At 39.6% G+C, this 25,354-nt stretch overlaps 1 protein-coding gene across 1 annotated transcript; it reads left to right on the top strand.

The window, feature by feature from the left end:
* The first annotated feature begins 4,227 nt into the window (after positions 1–4,227).
* BBOX1 (gamma-butyrobetaine hydroxylase 1) lies at positions 4,228–17,400 on the top strand. The gene is made up of 7 exons (XM_027901756.1): positions 4,228–4,473; positions 6,008–6,122; positions 11,737–11,935; positions 14,052–14,157; positions 15,739–15,935; positions 16,320–16,486; positions 17,228–17,400. The coding sequence occupies exons 1-7, from the start codon at positions 4,258–4,260 to the stop codon at positions 17,386–17,388; spliced, it is 1,161 nt and encodes a 386-aa protein (XP_027757557.1). The 5' UTR covers positions 4,228–4,257; the 3' UTR covers positions 17,389–17,400.
* Positions 17,401–25,354: the final 7,954 nt, after the last annotated feature.

The following is a 25,354-nucleotide window of genomic DNA, read 5'->3' as shown; positions in this document are numbered from 1 at the left end:
AGGCACATAAATGCACAGCAAAATAAATAAGGTCAATATTTTCATTATATAGCACTTCCAATGTGCCTCTTTTAAAATTCTTTCTCTTGTAGAAACACAAAAAATACAAGCACAACCTTAATGATTCAGATTTTACTAAATTATGTTACCACGAAGGCAGTTTGGTTTATCTTTATTTCCACTTGGATGAGGTACTTTTCCACTTGTGCACTGTTTATAGAAGTAGAGACCCAGCCTTGCAAACACCTTGGAGTGCTCCTGTTACTGAGTGAGACTTAGCAGTATTTTAATTCTCACACCCTTATTAAGCTTATAATACTTCAATAGGTTCCCCTTTTGGCTTGGGGAAAAAAAAAAAACTCTATTCTTGGTGTATGTACAGCTTTTTTTTTTCCTAAGGTCCAAAGAAAATTACTTCTGGTTCTTTTTTCTTGACAGCCAGGTCGGGATTTATACATGCTTTACTTTAATAACAGATTTCATTCATTGAAAACCTGTAATTATATTGTTTAGACACAACTTGATTTGTCTCTCCGCACTTTAAACAAATCAATCCATTGGATTCTCAATTTAATTATTAAAACAAACAACAAAAAAAATGTTAAGCCTCCAGGTAATGTGGTTCACCTTAAATCATAATTGCCTGTCTGTGTTCAGGCTGACCCCTTGACATGTTGCTGGGGACAACGTCGACAGAAAATCCATGAGCCTGGGACGATGTTCAGATGAGATGCTGGGACTTACAGGAGCTACTGGTTGTGTTTGTTTTAAACTTTGCGAATCTAAGATCTGATAACTGAAAGCAGAGTTACATGTCTTGTCTTCTGGGTTCATACAGATAACAGAAATGTTGGGACTCCTTGTGATGTTCGGGTGTAAGTCACGATTGTTCATCTCTGAAGTTACGTGAGTTGAACCCAGCTGTTCATCCAAGCAATGGTGGCAATTCACGTTTGTAACTTAAATTACATGTATCTCACCTCAGAAACTCCCTCAGAAGTTTGGTGTGTGATTTTTGTTTTGTTTGGGGTTTTTTTTAATTTGTTTTTTAATATGGAAATTTTGCCCATCAGGATTGGTTGCATCTTGTTTCTTTTGTTAACAAAGCATTTACAAAACTCATTGTCACAGATGTAGAGAAGAGATTTTGCCTGACAAAAGAGATTTTGTGTGACTGAGTTACCTATTACTCTGCGAGCAAATATCAATTAAGTAACATTTGTGATAAGGAGACAGTAAACTCACCTCAGTTGATTGCCATAAAATAAAATTCCAGTGTGGTTTTCTATTAGCACTGTCTTCGAATTAAGTTCAGATTTCTTAACTGAATGGTAAAATAGATTTCTGAAAGCCCTTTAAATCTGGCAAGCTTCTTACAGGGCTTTAAACTTATTGGTGAATTGTTCCCTGAGAGACGTTCAAAAAGTAAAGGCTTAATGTTTTTTTTCTTGTCCCTTGTTTTGACATTTTGAAGAAAAATATTTATAATAAGTTCATATACAAAATCCAGTTAGTTATAACTGCCATGCTAAAGTTAAAGAAGAGCCTTTTGCTTAGGTTAAACACTAAGCATGTGAATAATACTAAAAATATTTGGTAAGCCACTTCATTAAGATGAGAAATTTATGTGGACTATGTGGATAGAAGAATGTAATCACTGCATGAACCACATTGTGGAGTAACTTTGAAATTAAACACTTAGATGGGTTTAATATGTATACTCAAATATCTGGACTTCCCCTGCCCCCCCTGCTCTAGTAAACCAGAGGAGCTTGACCTTAAATTTCTGAAACAAATTCTGATTCTCATGGTCTTGTCTTAAGCAGGAGTACCTACAGGTATTTAGCACACAGATAAAAACATCTGCATCCCCAAGGGAACTGGGTGGCTGGTTCTGGGGAGAATGCTTGGATATGTTGAAAAACAGGTGGAATAAACTGATCTGACCATTTCTGTTGTTCCCGTGCTTTGTAGCATGTTAATAAAATCAAGTGGATGTGAGAGTGCCATGCTTTGCACTGGATAATTCAGCTTTGGCCAGGGGTCAGGCACTGCGACCCATTACCATCAGGTAACCCACTACCTCGAACAGATGTAGCAAAATGTGATGGCATATTGAAATGGTCATCCCTTTTTGTTTGGTTAGTTTTTTTGTTTGTGGTTTTGTGATTTTGTTTGGGGTTTTTTTGTTTGTTTTTGTTTATAACCCCTAAAACGTAACACAGCTTTGCCATCAGATGTAATAAAACTTTGTTCAAGAAATCTCAGGAGGACACTGCAGCCCTCTTGCAGTGTAAATATTTATACAGTCAGGGGAAAATTGCAGTGCGTGGGCAGTGCTTTAGAATTGTGGTGGAAATACGCACATATGCATTTACATGTGAATATTCTGGACATATTTGTGTAAAAAAGAATACATTCAGTCTGGATATGAACCCGTTTTTGGATAAAAGGTGTCTGGGTCTGTGTGCACAAAACTAGCTTGACTGCACTGCAAGTGAAGGTTGGTAATTACTTTGTTCCAATGGGACCGCTGTGCACAGACATGAGCAAGAAAAAGAATCAGTATTCTGCTTTGCTGTGCTCAATCATATGAAATAAAAACAAAAGGAGGCCCAAGGGCCCTGTGTAACCTAATTCAAAATTGTAGCAAAGGAAAAAATTAACTCCAGAAGGCCTTTGTGAATCAAAACACTGAAGCCCAGGAAGTTTTCCATGCACAAAGACAGATGGGGAGACTTTGGTCCTGGTGCAGCATCAATATTTTGCCCTGTGAGCTTGAGAACAAAAAGAAAAGGAAAAGATGCTGAATAAATATGCAATATTTGCAGCTGGTAAAGTCTATTAAAATATGTATGTGATGACTTACTGATTCAGGGGGTCCTCCCCCCAGTTTTTTTCTGAATAAGAAGAACATTAGACCAGAACTTTCATGTTTTTAAGATTTGGAGGCATCATCTTTCTCCAGTACAGTGTGCAGCTAGCTTTAAATAAAAGAGTATGTCTATAGAAAGCAGTCTAAGTGAAAGGAGAAAAGAACTCTCAGAGAACTCTGTTGTTGTAGCTAAAGTCAGGGTTACAAAGCTTTTCCAATTCTATTCTATAGAATCCAGAGCTGGGATTAAGATGTGTGTACTTTAAAGCTTCACCTTTTGAACGTGGTTGGTAGTGGCTCCTACTTTTTGGTTTGTGGAGCTCGTTTCAAGGTGTCTTTTCTGTAGAAACTGTTTGTGTGATGGGTGTTAGACCACAGAAACAAAAGGCAGCCAAGATGATGGATGACACTGAGAGGATTTTTGAATAGATGGTTCTGAGTACACCCTTTATGAGCAGCAGATGATGAATGTCCCTGAAGGTCTAGGGAAGTAGGAAGGCAGAGGAGAATTGTCTTTATACTGTCCTTTGGCTGTCCTTACTCCTTCAGTAAGGAGTTGCTCTTCGTGGTGTTTTAGGAACTCTGCAATGAGGTTCTCCCTCTGATGGTTTCATTAAAGAACTGTCACCAAACACTGGGAAATAAACTATCCAACCAGTTAGTTAGGTTAGAAAGTTAATCTTTATTCAGCACTGAGGTACACGGGGGATTGCTCCACCTAGCACGTACACCAATTATCAAAACTTTTAACTATTTATACTTTTAACTATGGTTTTGGCAAACAAAGGAATGAGTGTGGATTGGCTAGAAGGTAGTTCTCTTATTAATTAGTATTCTGTCTTGTATTCGTTAGTGATTTCTCACCTCTCATGGTAATTAATCCACATTTCCAGTCTTCTTATTATCTTTTTTTCTCAGATAGGGAAAGTTTCAGTAGAACTGAACTGCTGTGTTGCCTTTGTTAGTTTTTCTCTGTTTTCTGCAAAACGTCCATCAAGTCTATATGAATTCTGCATTCCTGGTGTCCAGTTCTCAGCTATATCCCTCTCCCCCACGCTTTGTTAACTCCCTCCCCCAGGTCTCAGAGCACCGACGCGTGTCAAGCCCTAAAAAATCCGGTTTGTTTTTTCCTGACATCACCCGGAGCTTTCCCATCAGCTGCTGGCCGTTTCACGGATTAAGACATCCCCTCAGCGTTTTCCCCCTCCCTCACTGCCGCACACACTCCTTTTCTAAAGGAGAATAACCTGTTTGGTAACGAGGGCGGGGGTGAAAACAGCCTGCTGAGGGCCAAAGTCCCTGCAGGCGGAGGGCTGGATCCTGCTCTCCGGGAGCCCTCCGGGAGCCGTGCCGGGGATCCCACACCCCCCCAGCAGCTCGGCATGAGCCCGGCGATACGGAAGGTGAAAGCTCTGGGCCATTTCGTCCTTGTGGAATGGGAGGATGGAAGGGAGAGCCGCTACCCCTGCGTGTGGCTGAGGGACAATTGCCGGTGTCCCCTGTGCTTCCTGAGCTCCGCCGGGGCGCGCAGGATGCCCCTGGAGGAGCTGGATGTCAGCATCGCCGCCAAGGAGGTTGCCCTGGCTGATGGAAAAAAGGTATTTGAAGCGTCGTTCACCTTCTTGTGAAACTTGTCTAATAAGGTTATTAACCCAAATTAGAGACGACTCCAATTTACACTCTAATCATCACGGTTTGCTCCTCTGCAAACCTTACCGGGTAATTTGCAAAGCTTTTAGGAAAAAAAAAAAAAAAAGGCAACTTGGGGAACTCGGATCTCCCCGCCCTCCAATGAAACGTCACTTTACAGAGGCTGCAGAAACCCAGGATTCAGCTTTTATCATATGGTAATGCTTCTGAAAATTCTACCATGTGCTTCTTCATCCCCAGATGTTGAAAATTCAGACATTTCCCCCACATTTAATTAGGCTTTTTTTTCCTCTCTGTTCTTTAAGTAAATGGCTTGAAAATTAGAAAAACAGATGGTAAAGTGACAACTACTTAATCTGTAGCAAAAATACTAGTTTTTTAGCTAATTTCCAATGTGGAAAGTTTTCATCTTAGAAGAAGCACTCAAACTGAAGTTGAATCTAATAGTCAAAATTGGCCTGGTGTCTGTATCTACCCATCTGCATTAACATTTGTTTCTGAAAAGGGGGAGGTTATTGAGCAAGAGAAGACAGGAATTGCCCTTTCTGTGATTTTTAATATTTCCTGTCATATAAACCCCCAATATATCATTTAGATTTTATATGTTTCATCAAAAGAAGTATCTGGCTTCTTTGGCAAACTCATTTCCTTCATTTTACACTTAAAGATGTTTTAAATGTGTTGAATATGCAGCAGTCAACCCTGGTCATTTTTTGTTACCAGAATTAACACAGTGTAAATTCATTATTCGATTAGGAAAATTAGGGATTGTCTGTTCCCCTCAGGGACAGGGGAAAGCACAGCACTAATCCTAAACTGGTAGTGGTGATTTACCATCATGTGAAAAGAGCAGAATTACGTGAAATGGGGATTGGTATCTACTCAACAGCCCTGAGAATTCAGCTGAGGATCTGTGCTGGACTGAGCTCTTTCAGTTCATGGCAAGTAAAGCCATATCCTTTCTTTCCCTGTTTTTTTCAGGAATTAAGAAGAACAACACTTTTTAAAAATTTATTTGAAAGAGGAAAGATTTTTCAGAAGTAGGCGAGGATTTTCTCTCCTAGATTTTTTTTTTTTTTTCTGTCTGTCTTCTCCTTTTTCTTTTCTCACAAGCTGTCTGTTTTGCAAGATATTTTCACTCTTCTGAGTTGTGGTGAAGTGCTCTCCCCAGAGATATGTGCCAGCTTCTCCTTTTTCCTTCTTCCTCTTAAACACAGTGAAAGCAGTCCACACAAAACAGCAAATTAGGTCATGGATTCATGTGAAAATGAGCATTTATAAAAGGTGTCAGAATTTGGATGATGTTCAGGTTACATTTTCATTAGTTGTTTGCTGTCACGTTCCAGGGAATGCTGGATTGTAACATTACAGCTCTAAATATTAAAATTTCTGCATTTTTTGAGAGGATTTTTTGTAGTTCTAGGTGATGTTTTTTAATTTTTTTTTTTCCTTCTAAACTTGTCTTTTGCTCTGTGCTGAAAGATCTCCATCACGTGGCCCGATGAACACGCGAGCGAATACGAAGCCGAGTGGCTGAAGAAACGATGCTTCTCTGAAGAGGCCAGAGCAGAAATGCAAGCAGATTTATTTTTACCAGGTAGGAATTAAATCCTTGTCTATCATGCTTGTATCCAGTGCAAAACAGTCCTGGCTAGAGGTGCCTGTGTGAGGTCTACCCAGCTGGAGCAGTGTCAGCCCCCCTTGGTGCCCAGTGCCAGGCTGTACGTGCACAACAGGGACCCTGAGAGAAGTAGAACTGCTTGGGCTGCATTTACCTTCCTAAAAGCCTTTTATTTCCAAGGCAGGCTTGGTAGGCCTCCCAAATGAGCCTTGTGGACCCACAGTGGTCTCTGTGACGATGCAAGTGTGGGCACGTGTGCTGTTTAAACTATTTAATTTTTTTTTTCTAAATTTTTCCAAAAAGAAAGATTATTTAGAATTGCAAGCGACTTACAGCTGAACTATTTTTTTTTCCCCCTTTCCTTGGCTGCCTTGTTAAAAAGTAACTGTGCAGTGTATCAGTGTGCAGTGCTGAAGTTCAGGCTGTGTTTGCTTTGCATCCCATACACGTGTCAGTAGTGGACAGTCTTTTGGTCACAAAGCATTTTGTGCAACTTGTCTGTGACATTTACCCACTCTAAATCACTCACCCTTTTGAGTGAATAATTATAAACCCACTGGGACTGGCACGATGCACACCACCATTCCTTTGACAGCCTTTCAAGACTGTGAGAATGAAACGTGTGAAAACTTGCAGGATTTCTGCTGTTGCTCTTAGCAGCGTTCCTGTGAGATCTGCTGCTGCAGAAAGCTGTGCATCTGTATTCAGGGTTAAGACAGTATCTGTTAAAATAGGATATCGCTTTAGGAAAAAGAAACTAGAGGTTGGCTGATGGTGTGAAACTCAGATCCAGGTATCAGTTTCCTCAAAGCTTAGCAAAGGCAAATCCACAGTTGGTTTATGCCCTTTTTTTAATTTTTTTTTTTTTTTTGGGGGGGGGGAGGTTTCTATTCTAACAAATAAAAGAAAGTTGGTTTGTGTTGTGATTTTTTTTCCCTGAAAGATAAGAAATGTGGCCCTAAATTCATCCTTCATCTGCGCTTTGTTTGGTGTTTTAGGGACAGATGAAGAGGCCAGTTATGTTTCCCAGTTTCTGCAGGTCAAATATTCCCCAGCACCCGTTGTCCTAAACAAAAGCCAGCCTTTTATATCTGGTTTAAAATTTAAGTGATGGGTAATATTTCCATTCATTTTAGTGGATCCTATAACAGACTCTTCCCAGTTCAAAATGGAACTTTTTTTCCCCTGGTAATATGAAAGTTTATGTCTGATTTAGTTTTGGCAACAATAAACTGCTGTGTTTACTATTTTGGAAGGCTGGGCATGTTTCCAGACGGGACATGATGAAGATGCAAACCTCATTCAGGGAAACCAGGCTTGATTTCTCAGGGAGTTGAATTTTTATTTGTAAAAATGAAGATGCTGTGGAAGCTAGCAGGATGTTTTGTGGCCTCTGAGGGACCAACGTAAATTGAACATTGCTTTAGTCAGTACCCAGGCAAAATAATCTAGATCTCTGGTTATATTTGTTAGCAAAGATATCAATAGCTGAGATTTCAGTATTTCAGATGTAATGCTACTTTTTTCACCTGTTATGAAGTTCTAATTGTCTGTGATTTGCCTTCCTATGCATTCATTCATTTGCACAGTGCTTACTCTTGGTTTCTAACTACAATTCATGTTTTGGAAGCCAGTTCTCCCCTCTGCCACTGCTCTTCTTCAGTGGAGCCAACCAGGCAAAAAAAATCTACACCAAAGATCTGCTTTATTTTTGGGCAATGGTTTTTCAAATTCTGTAGATCTGAAGAAATATGTTTATAAAAATTACACTGATTAACTGGCTTTTTTTTAGTGGTGTAATTCTGCTCTTCCTCGTATTCTCAAAAAAAGTCTTGGCTCATTATAATGGGCAGCTTCTCCCAACTTTCCCAGGTTTCAGCTGCAAAAAAAAGGCTGCAGCCTGTAAGTTTACTTGCTGGCTGGCTAAGATCTGTTTCTCATTGTGTACTGGGGGTAAGTTTAGAACTCTCTTCCTTGTGGTCAGTGCAAATTACATGCCCTTAAGTAAATAATCACATCCCAGCAGTGTAGTGTTGCAGACAATGATATGGAATGCCAGCCCTGTATGCTGCTTCAACAAATAGAAACCCAAGCCCAGCAGACTGCTGTAGTTAAAGGTTAACCTTCACTGCTGACATAATCACAGCAGTGGCTATTATTTTTCTGTTTTCTTTTTGCAAGTGATTACTTGCTTTTAAGGTTGCTTTTTTCCCTTTTTTTTTTCTTTTCTTAAATGTTTTTCCATCCTAGCTTCTGATTCAAAAAGCCTAGTTGTATTAAACCCAAAAAGAAGAGTAGGTCAGATTTTCAGTGCACGGGGAAGTGACTGTAAGTAGCTGTGTGGCAACATGTCAAGGTTCTCCTTTTCAAACATTGCCAGGTCCCGTCATGCAATCTGCAAAATCTGCTGTTTGTGTACATCGAGGCTCATTCCAGCCCAGATCACAAAATACTCCCAAAAAAAACAGCAAAAGAGCCATATTCTACTTCTCCAGCCACGGTGCCTCAAAGATACCCTCCTTTTCCTTCCTGTTTACTTCTGTTCTCCCCGGCAAATGCCACGGGAGTGTTTTAGCACCGCTGTGACTCAGATGCTGTGGGGAGTGGAGGGTGCTTGTGAGAGACACTGAGTGTGCCAGTATCCAGTCTCTCACTGCTCATTTTCCAAGGTGCTGGCATCTCCCAACAGCAGGATGTGAGGGGGAAAAAAATTAGCTAATATGACGATGTTTTCCTTCTGAGTAGAAGAAAAGACTGTGCAGAGGTAGTGCACCTAGTGATGCTTACTATTTTTAACCCTAGGGTAGGGTAAGGTTTTAGCATAAGTTTAAAGGTTTCAGGTGATGATTGTCCTTTAAAATGTGATAATATGATTTTGGATATATATCCAGCTCCCACTGAATTTTAAATCAGGATGTTAACAGCATCAGTGATGCTTTCAGTTTCTCTGCTAGGTTCTGAGAGATAATAATTTTAAGAGGACGAAATTAAATGTAATATTTTTACTCCAAGAGTTCGGTCATTTGAATTTATTCTGCAGTGATAATCAATAAGAGCTTAATGCCATGAGTTAGGCTGACATATACATATAACAATACAGCAAAATGCACTTAGCTTTCAACAAACATTAAAGCACAAAATAATTTTAGATGAAATAAATTGATCTGTGATATCTAGACTTTCTTTCCTGTATGACTCCAGCATAAAAAGGTTTTGATCAGCACTGTCTCAGGCTGCATAGTAAATGCTGGATAATTCCAGGTGCTTGTTGATGCATGCACACCATCAGCAGGGACTGGGCCAAGGACGACATCTGATTTTTTTGTGTAGATTTTAATGTAGGTGGTTTACTATGGCTGACCTGATATGGTCAAGAAATAGGATTCTTTTTTTCTCCTTTCCCCCCACAAATTATTGTTCTGAAATTGAAAGAGGCCTTAATTCTTTCAGAAGTATTTAATTCTTTCCCAGTTTGAAAATCTGGGGGTTTAGCAGTCATAATAAAACCAAAAAGTAACTAATTCTACAAGGCCTTTGTTTTTATGCCTTGCTGAGCTGTTCAGCTACGTTTGTAAACACAAAGATTTTTAATTTGGCCACTGTGCTGCTGTGTTGTGCAAGTGAGACCTAAGGCTACGCAAATGCTGATGGTTCATTCCTCTCTTTCTTGCCTCCTCAGCTTTCAGAGACTATGTTGTAATATTTCTACTGTAGTACAATATAAACTTTATTAACTGCACTTGAGCAGTAGGCAAAATCCTCCTATGCTGGCTGGATAAAATAATGAAGAGCATGAGTGGAAGCAATTACCACCAGGAAATACTGGTCCAAATAATTATGGGCCTTATAATTTGTCAAATTGTAAGTATTAGACAGAATACAACACTTTCATCTGGAGCTGAGGAGAAGGAAATCTTTATAAATGCTGCTTATTTTAGTGCAGACCTTGGGAACTTGTAGCCTCTCTTGTCTGAAACATGAAATGGGATTTAAAAGCATTTGTGTACCAGCCTGCACCTTTAAAAAGATAAAAAACCCCAAACTACTGAGGGTGTCACTAGAAGGGAATTTACATCAGAAAACTGAAAATCTGAAGGACAGTTTATGGCAGGATTGAACTGTATTTATGTCTCTTTAGCTTTGTTTGTTTTGTTGGTGTTTTGAAGGGTTTTTTTTTGTTTGTTTGGTGGAGGTTTCTTAAATGCAAGGTAGTTACACATTAAAAAAAAAAAAAAAAAAAAAAAGTTGCTCAGTTTTAGTACCTGGTTGGGGAATATCAGAGAAGAGCTCAGTTTCCTGGGAATTTTACAATTTCCACATCATAGTGGTACTGTAAGGGCCATCCCACATTAGGTGGAACTTCTAACAAGAGCAACAGGCATTGGGAACTTGAACAAGAGGACAGTCCATGTACCCTGGGACTACTGGAGCTGCAGTTAAATTCCAGGGGCATATATATATATTTTTCAAAGCGAGGAAAAATCTCTTGGTATATTCCTTGAAATTCTACTCATTTCAGGAAGATAAAGAAAATATTTATTAGCAAGACGGCAGCAAGAAAACTAAGATGGAAGAGAGGAATCTTAGTTTTCATGTAACTATTCACCTGCACTGACAGCGAAGCTTGAATTTGTCCTTCAAAGGGTGTTTGTGGCTGTTCACACAGCATACCTAGAGCTACTTCAATTTCATAACTTTTAACAGAGAAAAGAGAAAATATTCGTATTTTATCTTTTCACCATCTTCAAGTGTGTGAAAGTGTGTATATTGGATTAAACAGGGTGGAGCAGTGAGGGAAGATTTATGTCATTCCTCAAGGACTGCACATTTTTCATTTTTTGGACATTAAAAATTCAACAGCATGTCAATCATACTTCAGGTTTTTTGAACCACAGGTAGAGTATAGAAGATGGTCTATGTGAATAGTTTCCTGGACTGTCCCTAACTAGCAGTGGCCAAGGGAAAAAAGGAGCACTAGTGGTTGAAAAATGCTGTCATTGTGCGGTGTTTGGCTTCAATTTTTTATGAGCAAATTGTATTTTGTATTTGCTGCCTATATCTGGAAAGAGATGATAAAAAAGAACCCCCAAACCTGGCCTCCACATTTGTTTGAAGTGTATTATGTCCCTCTGTCAGCAGGTGAAATTCCCCAGAGCTCTCATTCGAAAGCTCCTTGGAATCTGTAATCATTTTCATTGGCCCTGTCCCTTGAAGAGATGTTGGCATAAAGAAAGGTTATAGGTGTTTTATAAAGGGTGCCATCTGCATTTCTCAAGTGTTTATGGTCTCATTTATAGTGTGTAATCTCTGTGACTGATGATTGGGCAAGTTAACTGTATATTAGCTAAAATGCCAGGTAAGGTGGTTTTGTGATTCAAACAAAGCAATTATTCTATGAAATAGATAATATTTTTTTTTTCCTGCTTTATAGTGCACTCTCCTAAGAATTAGCTGTTTCAGACTAAATGTATAAAAGCAAGGAAAAAAACCCAGATAAAGATGTGATTGATGTATCTTTATTGTAACAGTATGTGCTGAGTTTTGATGCTGGAACAGCTAAGCACTTGTTTCTCTGTTTCTTCCCTTCCAGAACGCCAATACTGGGGCTCAGACCTTCAGCTTCCCAAAATGCCTTTTGAAGAAATCATGCACAGTGATGAAAGTGCCTACAAGTGGCTGTGCACCCTAAAGAAAGTCGGAATCGTTCTGCTGACAGGAGCTGCCACAAGGCAGGGAGAGCTGATTAAACTTGGCCACAGGATTGGGTTCCTGCGCCTCACTTTTTATGGGTGAGTTTCTTTTTTAATGTCTTTGCCTCTCAAGGTTTGTAATCACCTCTAATTTTCTTCATTTAAGCCTGCTGGATTTATTTTGTGAGTTAAGCTATTAAAGCAAGGTGTATGGGGTTTTTTTTTCTCTGTATATTAGAAAGTCTGTTGTCACAGGCAGGGCAGAAAGATGTGAAAAAGGGCAGCAATAACATTAACTGCTGAGAGAAGGAAAAGCCCCTGAAAACAGATGTCAAATGCAAGATAACAAAAAGAGAAACTTACTTATCTAGATCATGGAATAAAACCAAAAATCCCTAATCCATTCCCCTCCTGAAAAGAGGAAGTTATCTGTACTGAGACTTTTTTCTTAGTCTGATTTTGAGTCAGGGAAATAGGTAAGGCTTAGATGATGCTGTTGTGACCCCAAAAAGCAGAGCTCAGCTGCAGGAGGGCAAGCAGGAACTTGTGAATCATCCTTTTGATGCCAAGAGGGGGTAAACTGAACCTCTACCTCCTCAAGCACCTCCTAGGTGAGCAGATAAATGATGATGGCAGCTCACGTCTTGCTGAGCTGAGTCAGTGACCTCCCTCTAGCTGAGTAAAGAAGCAGTGCTGTTAGCTAATATTTGTGATAATTTTCAGCTCTGGAGCAGAATTTAATTTCTTATTGGCATCCAGTTCTAGGGTGGTTTTTACAACCGTAATAAAACAACAACTTTGGGTAATTTCCTTGCTATTTCACTGGCAGCCAAATACAAGGCCTACCAAATATTATAAATAAAAGGATAAACCTGGAATTGGCAAGCTTGCCAAATAAAACATTACCTCAGGGCCATGAATTTTAAACTGAAATGTAACAGAAATGAATATAATTCTGACACATAGGGGAAAAAAAAAAAAAAAAACAACCTTCTTTCTTGTCTAGATGTGTGCTTGGTGCAAGCTCCCTGAAATGTCATTACTGTAAAAAGTGGAAACATTCTCTGTACCAGCCATGTAAAGGGTTTCCATGCTTTTAAATTAACCTTTTTCTTTCCCTTGGGGAGGCCCAACTCCATGAACTCCAGTCGTAGCACAATTAATTTCTCCAGCTTCTCAATTAAAGATGGAGCAAACCTAGCTGCCTTCAACACTAAGGACAAGGATGATATAGGGGGCAGGTTTTTGGCTGTCAAACTGGGGAACTGTGAAAGTATGGTTGAAATTATCATACTTGAGTAGTGAGGTCATGTAGTGATGAATATTTGCTGTACCAAATAATAAAAACTATTTCTCCCAGGCAGTTAAACAGATTTGCAGATATTCAAGGGGCTTTTCCCTCTGGCAAGTGAAGAGGTGTAGTTTCAGCATTTTGCATAGTTTTTGCAGTAAATAACACTCAAAACCGACAAACAGAAGCGTTTGCATCCTGTATATAAATAATTTTTCTCTGCATATTCTCTTTTTAAACTGTTATTAAGAAGTAAAGCTAGACATACACCATCTGAAACATAATATATTTGGTCTATAGTATTTCACAAGGGGAAATGAGTTTCATAATTATATGTATCCCCCCCCCCCAAAAAAAAAAAAAAAAGGGGTTAGAGACTGTCAGAGAAAGGGATGAAGTTTCAAAGTCTTTCATCCAGACATTTTCCTCCAGCAGCAAGTCTTTGAGTTAAAGGAAAGATCACCCTGCAAGGATAAATACCCTGCACTTTCAATTTAATATTTCATTGATAAGGTGCTACATGTGACAGAGGAAAGTGAAAGGTTGATTAAAAAAAAAAAAAATGGACCAACTTCAACTTGCTTATTTCTGAAGCCTCAGTGCTGAGATGATGATTTCTCCTGGCAGAAGCCTCTTGGTTCATGTCTTCAGCTTTATATTTAGCACTGGAAAGCCATCATTATTCTAGGTGCAACACTGGGGGCAGATATCCCTTGGCACAGCGAAGTTTATCCAGGACTGCTGAAATAAAAGCCTTTGTTGGGGTAGAGGGACACTGCTAAATCCTTATTTCTATATAACTTTAAAATGTTTTCATGTTCAAAGCTGCAGTTACTCTTTCCTACTGTGATTTCACAGTTGCAGTGAGCACTGCCTGGCACGCTGTTCCAACATGTTTTCTCCTTTTCCCTTTTCATTACATAGACCAACGTGGCAAGTGCAAGACAAAGCAGATGCCAACAACGTGGCTTATACAACTGGGAAACTGAGTTTCCACACCGATTACCCAGTCCTGCATCATCCACCTGGGGTGAGTTCTTTTTCAGCCCACAGAAGGGGAAAGGGAAGTGTTACTACAGTAGGAAATATGGTGAGCATTCATTGACTCTGAAATTTTTTTTTTTTTGTAAAAGAGGAATGTAAAAATAACAATGTATTAGTGTGAGGCCAATATAATATATAATATATACACAAGGGCATGCAATATATGCAGTATGATGTAAGTTCAGCACAATAAGCCCCTTATATGTCCCGTAGTGATTAAATTAAATTCACAAAGTGTTGAAAATATTACCATATGAGAAAACTTTAGAGTCCTGTATGTACTTTGAATACTGCTTTCATTATATTGTATAAGTTAGGTGTCTAAATGCTATAGTTGTGACATTTTAGGAGTCATCTGTTCAGTTCAGGAGGGGAATAGTGGAAGAAATATTAAGATGGTATACTCTGTTTTCTGTGAATTGATACAAGATAGACACTTGTTTGCCCTTTCATAACAGACCAAAAAAAAAAAGGGCCATTCTTTAAAACTGGACAACCATAAAAAAAATGTTTTCACCCAGTCTCTGTCTCATCAAAGTGTAATCTACATAATTCACATAATTCCAGAGAACTGGAAAGTAGTAGGAACAGGTAAAAAGAAACGAAGACAATGCTGGAAAAGCTTGCAGCTATAAAACTTGCCCTTCTCTTGCTGGGGAGTACTTTGTTGTTTCTGTGCTCAAAGACAAAGCCAGTGTGATTTACCCGCAGGTGAGTTCTAAATACTTCACACTAAATTACCTTTTCATCATTTAGATACTGTTGATGTAGAGTAAGAATGGAACAGCCCTTCATTAATAGAGAGCAGATGTGAATTATCTCATTGTCCTGTCTGTGCCAAAGCTCACACTCTACTATGAAACATGGGAAAAAGAACGTAGCATTTCTCATTCAAACATGCTTGTAAGTAAATAAAAGTATTAAAGTACATCGAATTGTTTATGGACATTGTCCCAAATGTGCAGTTTTCTTTATATATCCAGCTATTACGCAATATTTGAATTCCTTAAACGTGTTTATTACAAATACGTGGAGAGCTGTGCTTAAATGGATGGTGATTAGTTTCAGAACTGTCCCATAAAAATTGTTTTAGGATTTCCTAGGGGAGTTTTGCTGCTTGTGTCAGCAAAAAGAAGCTCAGGCTTCCACCAGTGCAACCTGGAGCCCAATTTAGGCTTTCTGCTCCATCTTTTTTGCAGGCCAAAGCTAATCCTGCTTTTTGACATAAGACAGCAATGCATTTAGAACTGTGTGACTGCCACAAAGAGGGACTCAAAGGAAAAAGCAAGACCACTTTGCCACTGACTTACAGGTTGCAACCATTAGAGCCTATCCCAAAGGGGATGGATTTATGAACATGCTGCTTTAATTTTCTTCCCTTGTGGTAGTGGTGGCAGAGTGTTGTGAAGCTGCAGTAAATGGGAACTTCAGGCTTTCACTGGGAAAAAAACAATAACAACTCAAAAAAAAAAAAAAAAAGAACCACAGCTATGAGGGAACTGATACTAATGAGCTGTTAAATATGCAAGCTAATTACTTTTTAAAATGAGCCGTTAATTTATTCCAGGTTCAGTTTCTCCACTGTATAAAGCAAACGGCTGCAGGAGGTGAAAGTGAAGTGGTAGATGGATTCCATGTATGCAACAAGATGAAGAAACAAAATCCTGAGGCGTATCAGATCCTGTCCTCTACTGCTGTAGACTATACTGACGTTGGGGTGGACTACTGTGATTTTGCTGTGCACGGTAAACAAAGGATTATAGAGTGAGTAGACCTAAACAAGACCTAACAAGACCTAAAAAGAAAATCTCTGTTGTGTTGTGGGTTGCATTCCGGTAGAAGAAGGTCTGCTCCTGCCACCTTGTGGGAAAACACTGGTTTAACTGGGTCTGTAGTTTTGGATTTTGGTGGGGTTTTTGTTTTGGTGGGGGTTTTTTTTGGTTTTTTGGTTTTTTTTGTCAATGTATGACTTGTTCTGTGCATTGTACCACTTATTTGCAAGGAGCAGTGGTAATTAGAAGCTCAGTTGTTGTTTAACCATGTTACAATGTTTCAGTAATAACAGAATACCTTTTCCTTTCTTTTTCCCCTCCCCTTCCTCTTTCCTTTTCCCCTTCCTTGCCTTTTTTCCTGGCCTCTGTCTCACAGCATAGATTCCAGAGGCCAAGCAGTTCGCATCAATTATAACAATGCAACAAGAGACTCCGTGTTTGACATCCCAGCTGAAAAAGTGAGGCCATTCTATGCAGCTCTAAAGGAATTTAATGATTTATTAAACAGTGCAGAACACAAGTTTACTTACAAGCTGGAACCAGGTCAGTAAGTTGCTTCTCCTCTCGACAGTTTTTCACATCTTTTTTTCCCAGCTGTCAAAACATTTGAGCACTGTTAGCACCAGAACTGAGAGGAAATTTCAGTCCTCCTATCGACTGTTTTATTTCATGCTGCAGTCTTATGCCCATCTCATAGATTTCTTTTGCCATTGTTACATTATAAAGAAGTAAAAATAGCAGGAGAAAAGAGTCTTTCTGATGATTAATCCAGCGTATCTTTATGCTGCATCCAAAACTATATTTTATATACATACAGTAATGGAAATTAATATATCAATAGCACCACAGATGGGAAATATATCTCTTCTTTCATTCCCCAGCTATAAAATAAAGATATGAATAGTCCCTTGTCTCTCAAGAGATGTTAGGAAAGTAAATTCATGAGTGTATCTGACTGCCTCGTACTGTGACGTGTCTTTAAAATGTCTGTGGGGAAATTAATGCCTATAAAATTAATGTCTTTAAAATGTCTATGAGGAAAGATGCAATAAAATAATGTGGAAGATCCAGTGAAACAAAGCACCTTACATCCCATTAGTGACATTCATCCTGTCGACTCATGCACCAAAGTGGTGGTAGAGGGAACGGGGAGAAGCAAAGAAAGACTGTGCTGTTATTTAATGAGAGATTTATCACAAGGGAGAAAAATTAAATGGGCATTCCAGCCTTAATTCAGTGATTTCCTAACTTTCAGTGGCTGACCTTCGTGCCATCTCTTTCCAGGTGACATCGTGACATTTGATAACTGGCGCGTGCTCCACGGGCGCCGGAGCTACCCCTCGGGCTCGGAGGTGACACGTCACCTGGAAGGGGCCTATGCAGACTGGGATGTGGTCCTGTCCAGGCTCAGGCTCCTCAGGAAGGGGGTCCTGAAGAGGGACTAGAAGCAACAAAATGTAGATTGTCTAACCTCGATGACAACAACAACGATGACATTGAACCATTGAGTCTTCAGGAATTAACATCACTTTTGATAAGGGCTTGTCATTCAACAAGGGGGATGGCTTTAAACTGACAGAGGGGACGTTTTGATTAGATATTAGGAAGAAATTCTTTACTGTGAGAGTGGTGAGGCCCTGGTACAGGTTGCCCAGAGAATCTGTGGATGCCCTGTCCCTGGAAGTGTTCAAGGCCAGCTTGGGTGGAGCAACCTGCGATAGTGGAAGGTCTCCCTGACCTTCAAGATTATCTTTAAGGTCCTTTCCAACCCAAAGCATTCTGTGATTCTATCATAAATATATTTTTGAGTTCTATAAGCTAAGAGATGTGTTGTTCATAACAATTTAAAATCTACCCGTGCCCTGGTCTGTGGCTCTATAAATGGAATTGCCACCTCTGTCAGTTTATTTGCCTTTTTAAAATCAGTGTGCAAAGTGGCTTGGAAGATTGTCACTTTGCTGGGCTGACTGGATGTCACAATGCCTTCCTTTGCCTCCACATATACACACCTGCCCTCCCCAGAAAGCTTGGAAGGCAGCACGAGAAAAATAAATCATAACTAAAATTCACCATCAAAATAAACAACCCAGTGCTGTGGGTTTTAAATACACACCTTTCAAGGTAGGACTGCACTATATAATACATGATCTCATTGAACAGATGTCATATTCTCTATATCCTGCTCTACATGTCATGACCATCACAGCCACAAATATTTTTCTCTTACATTTCCAAGTCCATAAGCTCAGAAATGATAGACTTAACTTACCAGAGAATGCATCCTATTAATGTTTCTCTGCATCAGGATGATAAATAAATCTCAGTGTAGAGGTCACAGGTAGGGTCAGGAATCCCATCAGATGCTGTGCACAGACCTGAGGTCTTGGTGACTAGAAACCACAAAGCACAAGAGGTAGTTACAGACTTTGCACATGACAGAGAGAGGCAACAAATCCATTTTTATTACTCCAAATAAAAGAGAACACCTCCAAAAGGTATACAGGATGTTTTTTCCTCTGCTCTGGATTCTGATTAGAGATTATGTTACGTACAACTTACTGCAGCCAGAGCAGTGTGGGTTTTTTCCCTGTATTCAGATGCCACACTGAATTCCTCTTTATTAAATAGTGAAGTGTTTTTATCAAAGTTATGGCATGAACTCATAGTGTAACAAAACTTTTTTTAGGGGTCATTTAATTTTTCAGTGCCTCCTTTTCCTCTTTACTATAAAAGAGAGAAAAGCTGAGGAAGAGTTAATACCTATATTCCAGTAGTGTTGTGCTTTAACTGCAATATTTTCTATATAAAAATTGATTGAAGATTTCAACTTACTTATATCTTCTGATTTATATCATTTGTTAATAGGAAAAAGATTTTCTGCCTTTATTCTACACTTTTCTAAACACTTTAATTCAAAAATTTCTCTTTATTAAAAGCTGTTTTGGAACTGATTACTGGTTTTGGCTTGTATCTAACCTCACATGTAACATCCTGCACACAGATATGAAGTCATTATTGTCAGTTACAAACATTTGTAAATATTATTAACCTGGATCCATTCAGGGTTGTCCTGTGTACTTAACAAACAGTTAAGATATAACAAAGCCTGCAGCTTTGAACAGAACATACAAATGACAAATCTAATCCCTGTAAAACCTCCATGAGCTGTGGCAGTTTAACTGGAAAAGGGTCAGACTACCCACACAAACCCGATGTACAATCAACACTATGTTTGTGGCTGAAAACCCTCTGCTCAACTTCTAGAATCCAGCTACTACCTATATCACAGATCTTAATTCTAAACAGAGATTGGACAGCATGTAGGGTGAGTTTGGCTCTGCCTGTCACGTCAAATGTCTCATCTGAGTAAACACATTTCTATTCTCTTCTTACACATGGGTTTATCTGTCCAGAATAAGGCAAAGAATCAATAATCCTTGAAAACCTCCTTTTTCCTTCCAAGTATTTTCGTCCACATGGCCTATAAATCTGAAAGCATTTTGGACAGAGGCACAGCTCCACTCAGCTCTTGTGTGGCCAAGGAGTTGTATTCTGTGTCTCCCAGAGAGGGATTTTGGAAGTATTTTTAGGCCCTTGTTTAAGAAAGGAAAGATGTGATGAGCTCACATTTTCTGCTGCCGTGCACAGCCATCCTTACCCATAAACACATCCCTCATCCCCCTTCCTGGAGGGGGGAAAGTGCTCTCTCAAACAGAGCTGTTGAACATAGAAGTGGCGTGAGCTCATGGATTCCTTTCCTTTCCAGGACATGTTTCAGAATATTAAAGGGAAGAGGGAAAAGGGAAGAGGGAAAAGGAAAAAGGGGGAAAAAAAAAGGGGAAAGGAAAAAGGGGAAAGGGGAGGGGAAGGGAGGAGAGGGGAAGAGAGGAAAAGAAAAGGAAAAGAAAAGGAAAAGAGAAACAAGTCCTCCTCTTACTGCTCGAGATCTTCTGCATACCCTTCTCTACAGACACTGACCCAAGAGTCATAACACTGTGCAGTAAAGGGCAAGAGAAACACCATAAACCACAAAACTGTGCAAGAGATGGGTGTCACAGTGTCAAGCACAGATATTAAACCAAGAATAAAAAACCTTGTGTTCAAAACTCACCATTGCTGCAGCTGCCCTGTTAATTTGGATACATCAGAGAGCTGGATTCAAAGGAGTTTGGATCTACTCCAGTTCCTTTCTGGGTCAACACAACCTTTGGCAGCAGGGTCCTCAGCACAGTCCTGAAGCTGGCTAGATGTGCAGATAAACACTCACTTGAACTCGCTCAGACTTCACTGATCCCAGCGATCCCCACTGCGGGAAATACAAGGATATAATATATTTAAGGACACCTGTAGCACTCTGTGGTGTTGTCTCAGCAGTGAGAGGACATCCTTCTGCCCAGGAGGTGGATGCTGGAGGAGGAGCCCTTAGTTTGGGGTTGCTGGGACCAAGCAAGGCAAAGACAGGGAACAGGGGTGATGATCTCACACGGTGCCGTTTGAACGAATCAGCTGCAGCACTTGATTTCAAACAAGTCATGATGTCAAATGCCACTCCTCTGGTTAAACACGACTCTCCCAGCAGATGTGTACCTTTTCCTCCCAGCAGCACTGTGTCAACACGCACTCACATCTCCCAGCCCGCCCCCCTGTCAGTACACACAAGCGTACAAGGCAATATTGACCGACGGAGTTTGAGAACACGGGTTTGCAACAGGAAAGTCAACAGGAGTTACTTCTTGGACAATTACACTGTTTGAGCTGTGAAGAATGAATGAACAGACTGTTGTAACTTGTGCTTGAAAACTGAGAGCTTACCTTTGGGCTGCTCTGTTAGCGCGTTCCTGCGAGCAACGTCTCTGCCCAAGACTTCTGATGCAACACCCTTCAACAGCAGACAGACATCATTTGGATCAAGGTGGAAATCGTCTTTGGAAATCAACCTAAAAAAAAAAAAAAAAAGGCAGAAAAATATGTTTTCCTTTCCTTCTTCTGCCCTTGAATTGCTCATGGTATCCTTTGTCTTCATATATACATTTATGTATGTTATAAGTGCTTGTAATACTAGCCCCCAAGATAAAGAAAGAAAAAAGTAATAATAAGTTATTTAAAAAAAAAAAAAACACACCTTTTTTTATCTCTGATTATGCCTATACAATTCTTAGTGTTTTTATCAACTTTGCTAGGTCATCTAAATCAAAAGGAGGGTGACCAGTGCTTTTACTTCATATGTCTTGTAATCAATTTATTTAACCCAATAGATTATTGCATTCTGTAGAATAAATAAAAAAAAAATGTCCTCTGTATTTGCTTGCTGAACTGAACAAAGTATTGAAGAAGTGTAAAATCAGTGACCTGCCAAAATAAGGAAGGAAATCAAGCCTCTTACTGTAGCTGAGAACCAGCATAAGTGATAGGAAGACTATTAATGGAATTATCCTATAGATATTTTAAGTAAAAGCCTCATGAGCAGTGCATCAATAAACAGAAAACTTCTGTGTGCTTGATTATACAGAGGTGCCCAAGGAGATGTGGAAAATGCTAAATAACTTGTAGTAAACTTCTATAGCAAACCAGCCACACCCATTTCTGATCTCTCTCTCCTTCCTGGGCTGTCACCAAATAATGATGAACCCAGAAGACTCTTTCTGGAAAAGCAGTGTTTCCAGAGAAAACATCCAGGGTCATTTAAAGTACAAATTACTTCTTTTACTTGTGCCAATATTCACATTGCATGTGCAGCACGGTTTGATCTCTTCTCCAAAGGGACAACTGCTGGATCACCCAAACTCTGGAGCTTACTTTGGAGCTCAGGGTATCACTTTTTGTTTGAAAGGCTCACTTTAAAAGTCACAAATAAAACGGTGTGCTGATTTTGGCTGGAGTAGAATTCATTCTTTTGCTTTCTCTAATAAACTGTCTTTATCCCAACCCACAGCTTTCCTAGCTTTTATGCTTCTGATTGTCTCCCTGACCCTGCTGGTGGGGGATTGAGTGAATCACTGTGTGGTGCTTTGTTGCTGGCTGGGATTAAACCCCAGAAGGAAACGTTGTCAAAGACAACTGGAAAACCCTTGGTCAAGGCCCCTGTCTTCTCACCACAGAGCAGTCAAGCCTGGAAGGGTTTGGATGATTCATGTTCAACTTGCCTTTGACCAGGATATCCAGGTCCCTTTCCGTGGCACCGCTTTCCAGCGTCTCAGCCCCCAGTCTGTCTGTACATCCAGGGTTGTCCCATCCCAGGTGCAGAATCCGGCACTTTCCCTTGAGGACTGAGCTTCACATGGCAAAAAAGAAGGGAAAAAAAAAAAAAAAAAAAGGAAAAAAAGAAAAGCACTTAATTTTGGTTTAAAGATGCACATGGTAATAGAGTTTCCAAATGTTTAAACTCCGTGGCAGCTCAGAGTGAAAATAGGCTGGGCCAGTTTTCAACTTCCAGGCTGCTGGCCCACACTGAGAGAGCAGACTGGGCACTAGGTGCACCAAAACAAGCTAAAAAGATGGAACAAAAATCTCTTTGTGCACTGCAAGTCAAGAGACAGGGATGCTCCCTAATGGTTCAGTCTACAGATTGAACTTGAAACTGTGAACACCAATTCCATAACAACCATGGAAAACGATGATCCAGCCCTATTTTTCTGCCACTGGAGGGCATTCACTGCCCTTACAAACCCCCCTGCTGAAGTGCCATTTGGATCTCTGCAACCACTCCTACCTTTAGGTAATTTATCATCAGAAAAGGACATAGCAGTCAGCAGTATGGGCAGTGATATGTGTTATATATATGTGATATGCAGCTGTCATCAGAGGACAAAACTGCATATATAAGGCTACTACAGCATAGAACAACCTGTCCAGTAGTTTTCAGTAACATTTCTTATGTTTTTACCTGGGTGGTAATAATTACACATGTGTTAATTATTTACCAGAACTCTTCCAGAAATTTAAATTATGTCTGCTGATAACATCTGCATGTCTATATATAGATACAGCATAAATATTTTTATATTTATCTATATATACTATCTGTTGGAAAAATTAATACAGCAAGGAGAAACAAACATAATGGAGTTTAATTAAACTTGATGAAAATTTATGATGGTTCCTGCTTGGCTAAACATAGTTTCAAAAAACTGTTGTAATAAAGCAAAATTCCAATGAAATTAATTGTAATAACCTTGCTCTTCACAATACATCAAAACTTCCTTGGGACAGTATGCAAAAATATATGGTTCTGTTGTTCTATATTTAAACAACAAGATCATTAAAACAACCTCAGTGTTTTTACCTTAAGTTCCCTGAAGCAATAACAATCAACTGACTCTCCCATGGAGTAATTTGGGGGAAAAGAAGTGCTTTAACATAAATAAATAAATAAATAGATAGATAAATTCTGTCTCGAAACTCATTTGTGTGGTGGTTTTGTCTTCTTGGTTTTCAAGAAGAGAAAATATTTCAAGATTCGCTTTCTCAACACTGAAATTGGCTCATTTAAAGACCCAGTTTAAGTTGTGTTTTTGAGCAATTTCCTTTCTTTAAATGACTAGTTCTAACAGGTGAGAACCACGGAGTAATAAAAAGTTGGGGAGGGCGGGGGGAGTGGAACCAAAAAAACCCCAAATAAGAAAAAAAAAACCCCACCAAACCCACAAAACCCTTGCCGTGTTTCACAGCGTATTACAAAGAGAACTTCAGCCACACCATGCTTTTTAATCTCCATTTTCAAACAAGAAAAGCAGCAGAAAAGCTTTGGCACGTTTGATAGCACCATGCCTAAGCAGAAGATATCCTCTACAGCTATCACTGAGAAATTGTTTTTAAATTATCCTTTAAAATCAGATCTGTCTTACTGTATCATTCCAAAACACGACTATTTCCCACCTCTCCATGCAGTAGCATCACTGAAATATTTTATGGCCCCGGAAGACAACTGTCAGTGATACAACACCCTCAACAGACCTGAATACTGCATGCCTCAAAACAGTCAGAAATATCTTTAAAGTATTTATTTTCAAACACTGTCACACAAACTGACGTGTTTGAATGGAACACAGTTCACTCCAGTACAGGAACTTGAACAAATACAAGAATTTGTCTGAGCAATACGGAACAAAATACTGAAACTCTTCACCTAAGATGGAGCAGATGGTAAAAGAAAAAACCAGCAGCTGTTAAATGATTCATTCCTTTTGACTTGGAGGAAAGCAGGCTACCTCAGAGGTGCAGATTTGGTTACACTTGAAAGGCAATGTTAACACCTTCACCTCCAATTCGAGGAAATTATCAGACCTCACCCAGAGAAATAAAAATCCAGAAATCAGTTCCGTGCTAAAGAAACATGAAGAGAAAACAAGCTCATCAGCTTACTTTCATGCAATCTTTACTAGAGGTTTCTTGGGCAGGTTTGTTCAGAGCTAAAGCTTAAATATATACTTCCATTCGTTTTCATACAGAGTAAAAAGAACTCTTGATGAAGAAAAAAAATAAAATTAAACTGATTTCACTCCCTTGCACCCAGACCCTACGATTTTCCTCTCTCCCAGATCCCAGGTGTGCAAAACTCTACCAGAGGCATCGTATTTGCCCGTGTGTCAACTCAAAGAGCCAGAGGTCCAGAGGCCATCTAAAACATGAGCCAGACTAGCAGTGCTGACAATTGACACAGTGATAAGGGACAAACACGGGAGATAAGGGGCGAGGTGCTTGGGCTGTCATTCCGGAATGCTGCTCATTCCCGAGGTGCAGGGCACACCATTCAGCAAACTCCAAACTCCCCAAGCATAAAAGGGCAGATGCAGAGAATAATGGACCACTAGAGACCCTCCCCTCAATGGTAGTGAGTTTTAACTGCAGCTTCTGGGGTTTAATCTGATCTCTCCAATCCCCCTGCTTTTGTGATTGCTGTGCAGATGTCTACAAAACTTGACATAACTGTAAGAACATCTTCATCCAAAAATGAGAGCTGCTTTTTTGAAATCAGGAGAGCTTTAGTGGCACTGTACATTAATTCCAGCATCAAATGCAACGGCATTTAAAGAGAAGAAAATAAAGTTGATGGCATGCTGATCAGAACTGTTGGATAATGAGAAGCTTTGATGAAAGAGCAGTAACATGAAAGGAGTTCTCGAGACTGGCACATCCTCTCCCAAACAATACTGCAGGGTATTGACACTTTCTGAAAAATGTTACTGCTGTTCTTAATACTTCAGAAAATTTCTGGAAAACCAATTACTCAGATCTGTGTTCTCACCTCACTCAAGTTGGAGGAATGGGAATTACAAAACAATTTTTTTTTATAAAAATCAGGGGACTCTAAAATTACCTAAAACCAGTGGAGTATTAGACACATCCCCCTTATTCTCATGCTTAGCTTTTCCTTGGGAAAAAAAAAATCTTCATCGTGTTTTCCACGCCTGC

The sequence above is a fragment of the Empidonax traillii genome, unplaced genomic scaffold (genome assembly GCF_003031625.1).
Source record: "Empidonax traillii isolate 1590-97213 ecotype Southwest subspecies unplaced genomic scaffold, ASM303162v1 scaffold810:size284574, whole genome shotgun sequence".
NCBI lineage: Eukaryota > Metazoa > Chordata > Aves > Passeriformes > Tyrannidae > Empidonax > Empidonax traillii.
Note: the sequence above shows the minus strand (reverse complement) of the source record. Positions and strands in the feature narration are given on the sequence as shown.

Coding starts and splice junctions, on each gene's coding strand:
- BBOX1 (XM_027901756.1), top strand. CDS start 4,258: ATGAGCCCGGCGATACGGAAGGTGAAAGCTCTGGGCCATTTCGTCCTT. Junction 6,123..11,736: donor AGCAGATTTATTTTTACCAG/GTAGGAATTAAA, acceptor CTTCCCTTCCAG/AACGCCAATACTGGGGCTCA. Junction 14,158..15,738: donor TCCTGCATCATCCACCTGGG/GTGAGTTCTTTT, acceptor AATTTATTCCAG/GTTCAGTTTCTCCACTGTAT.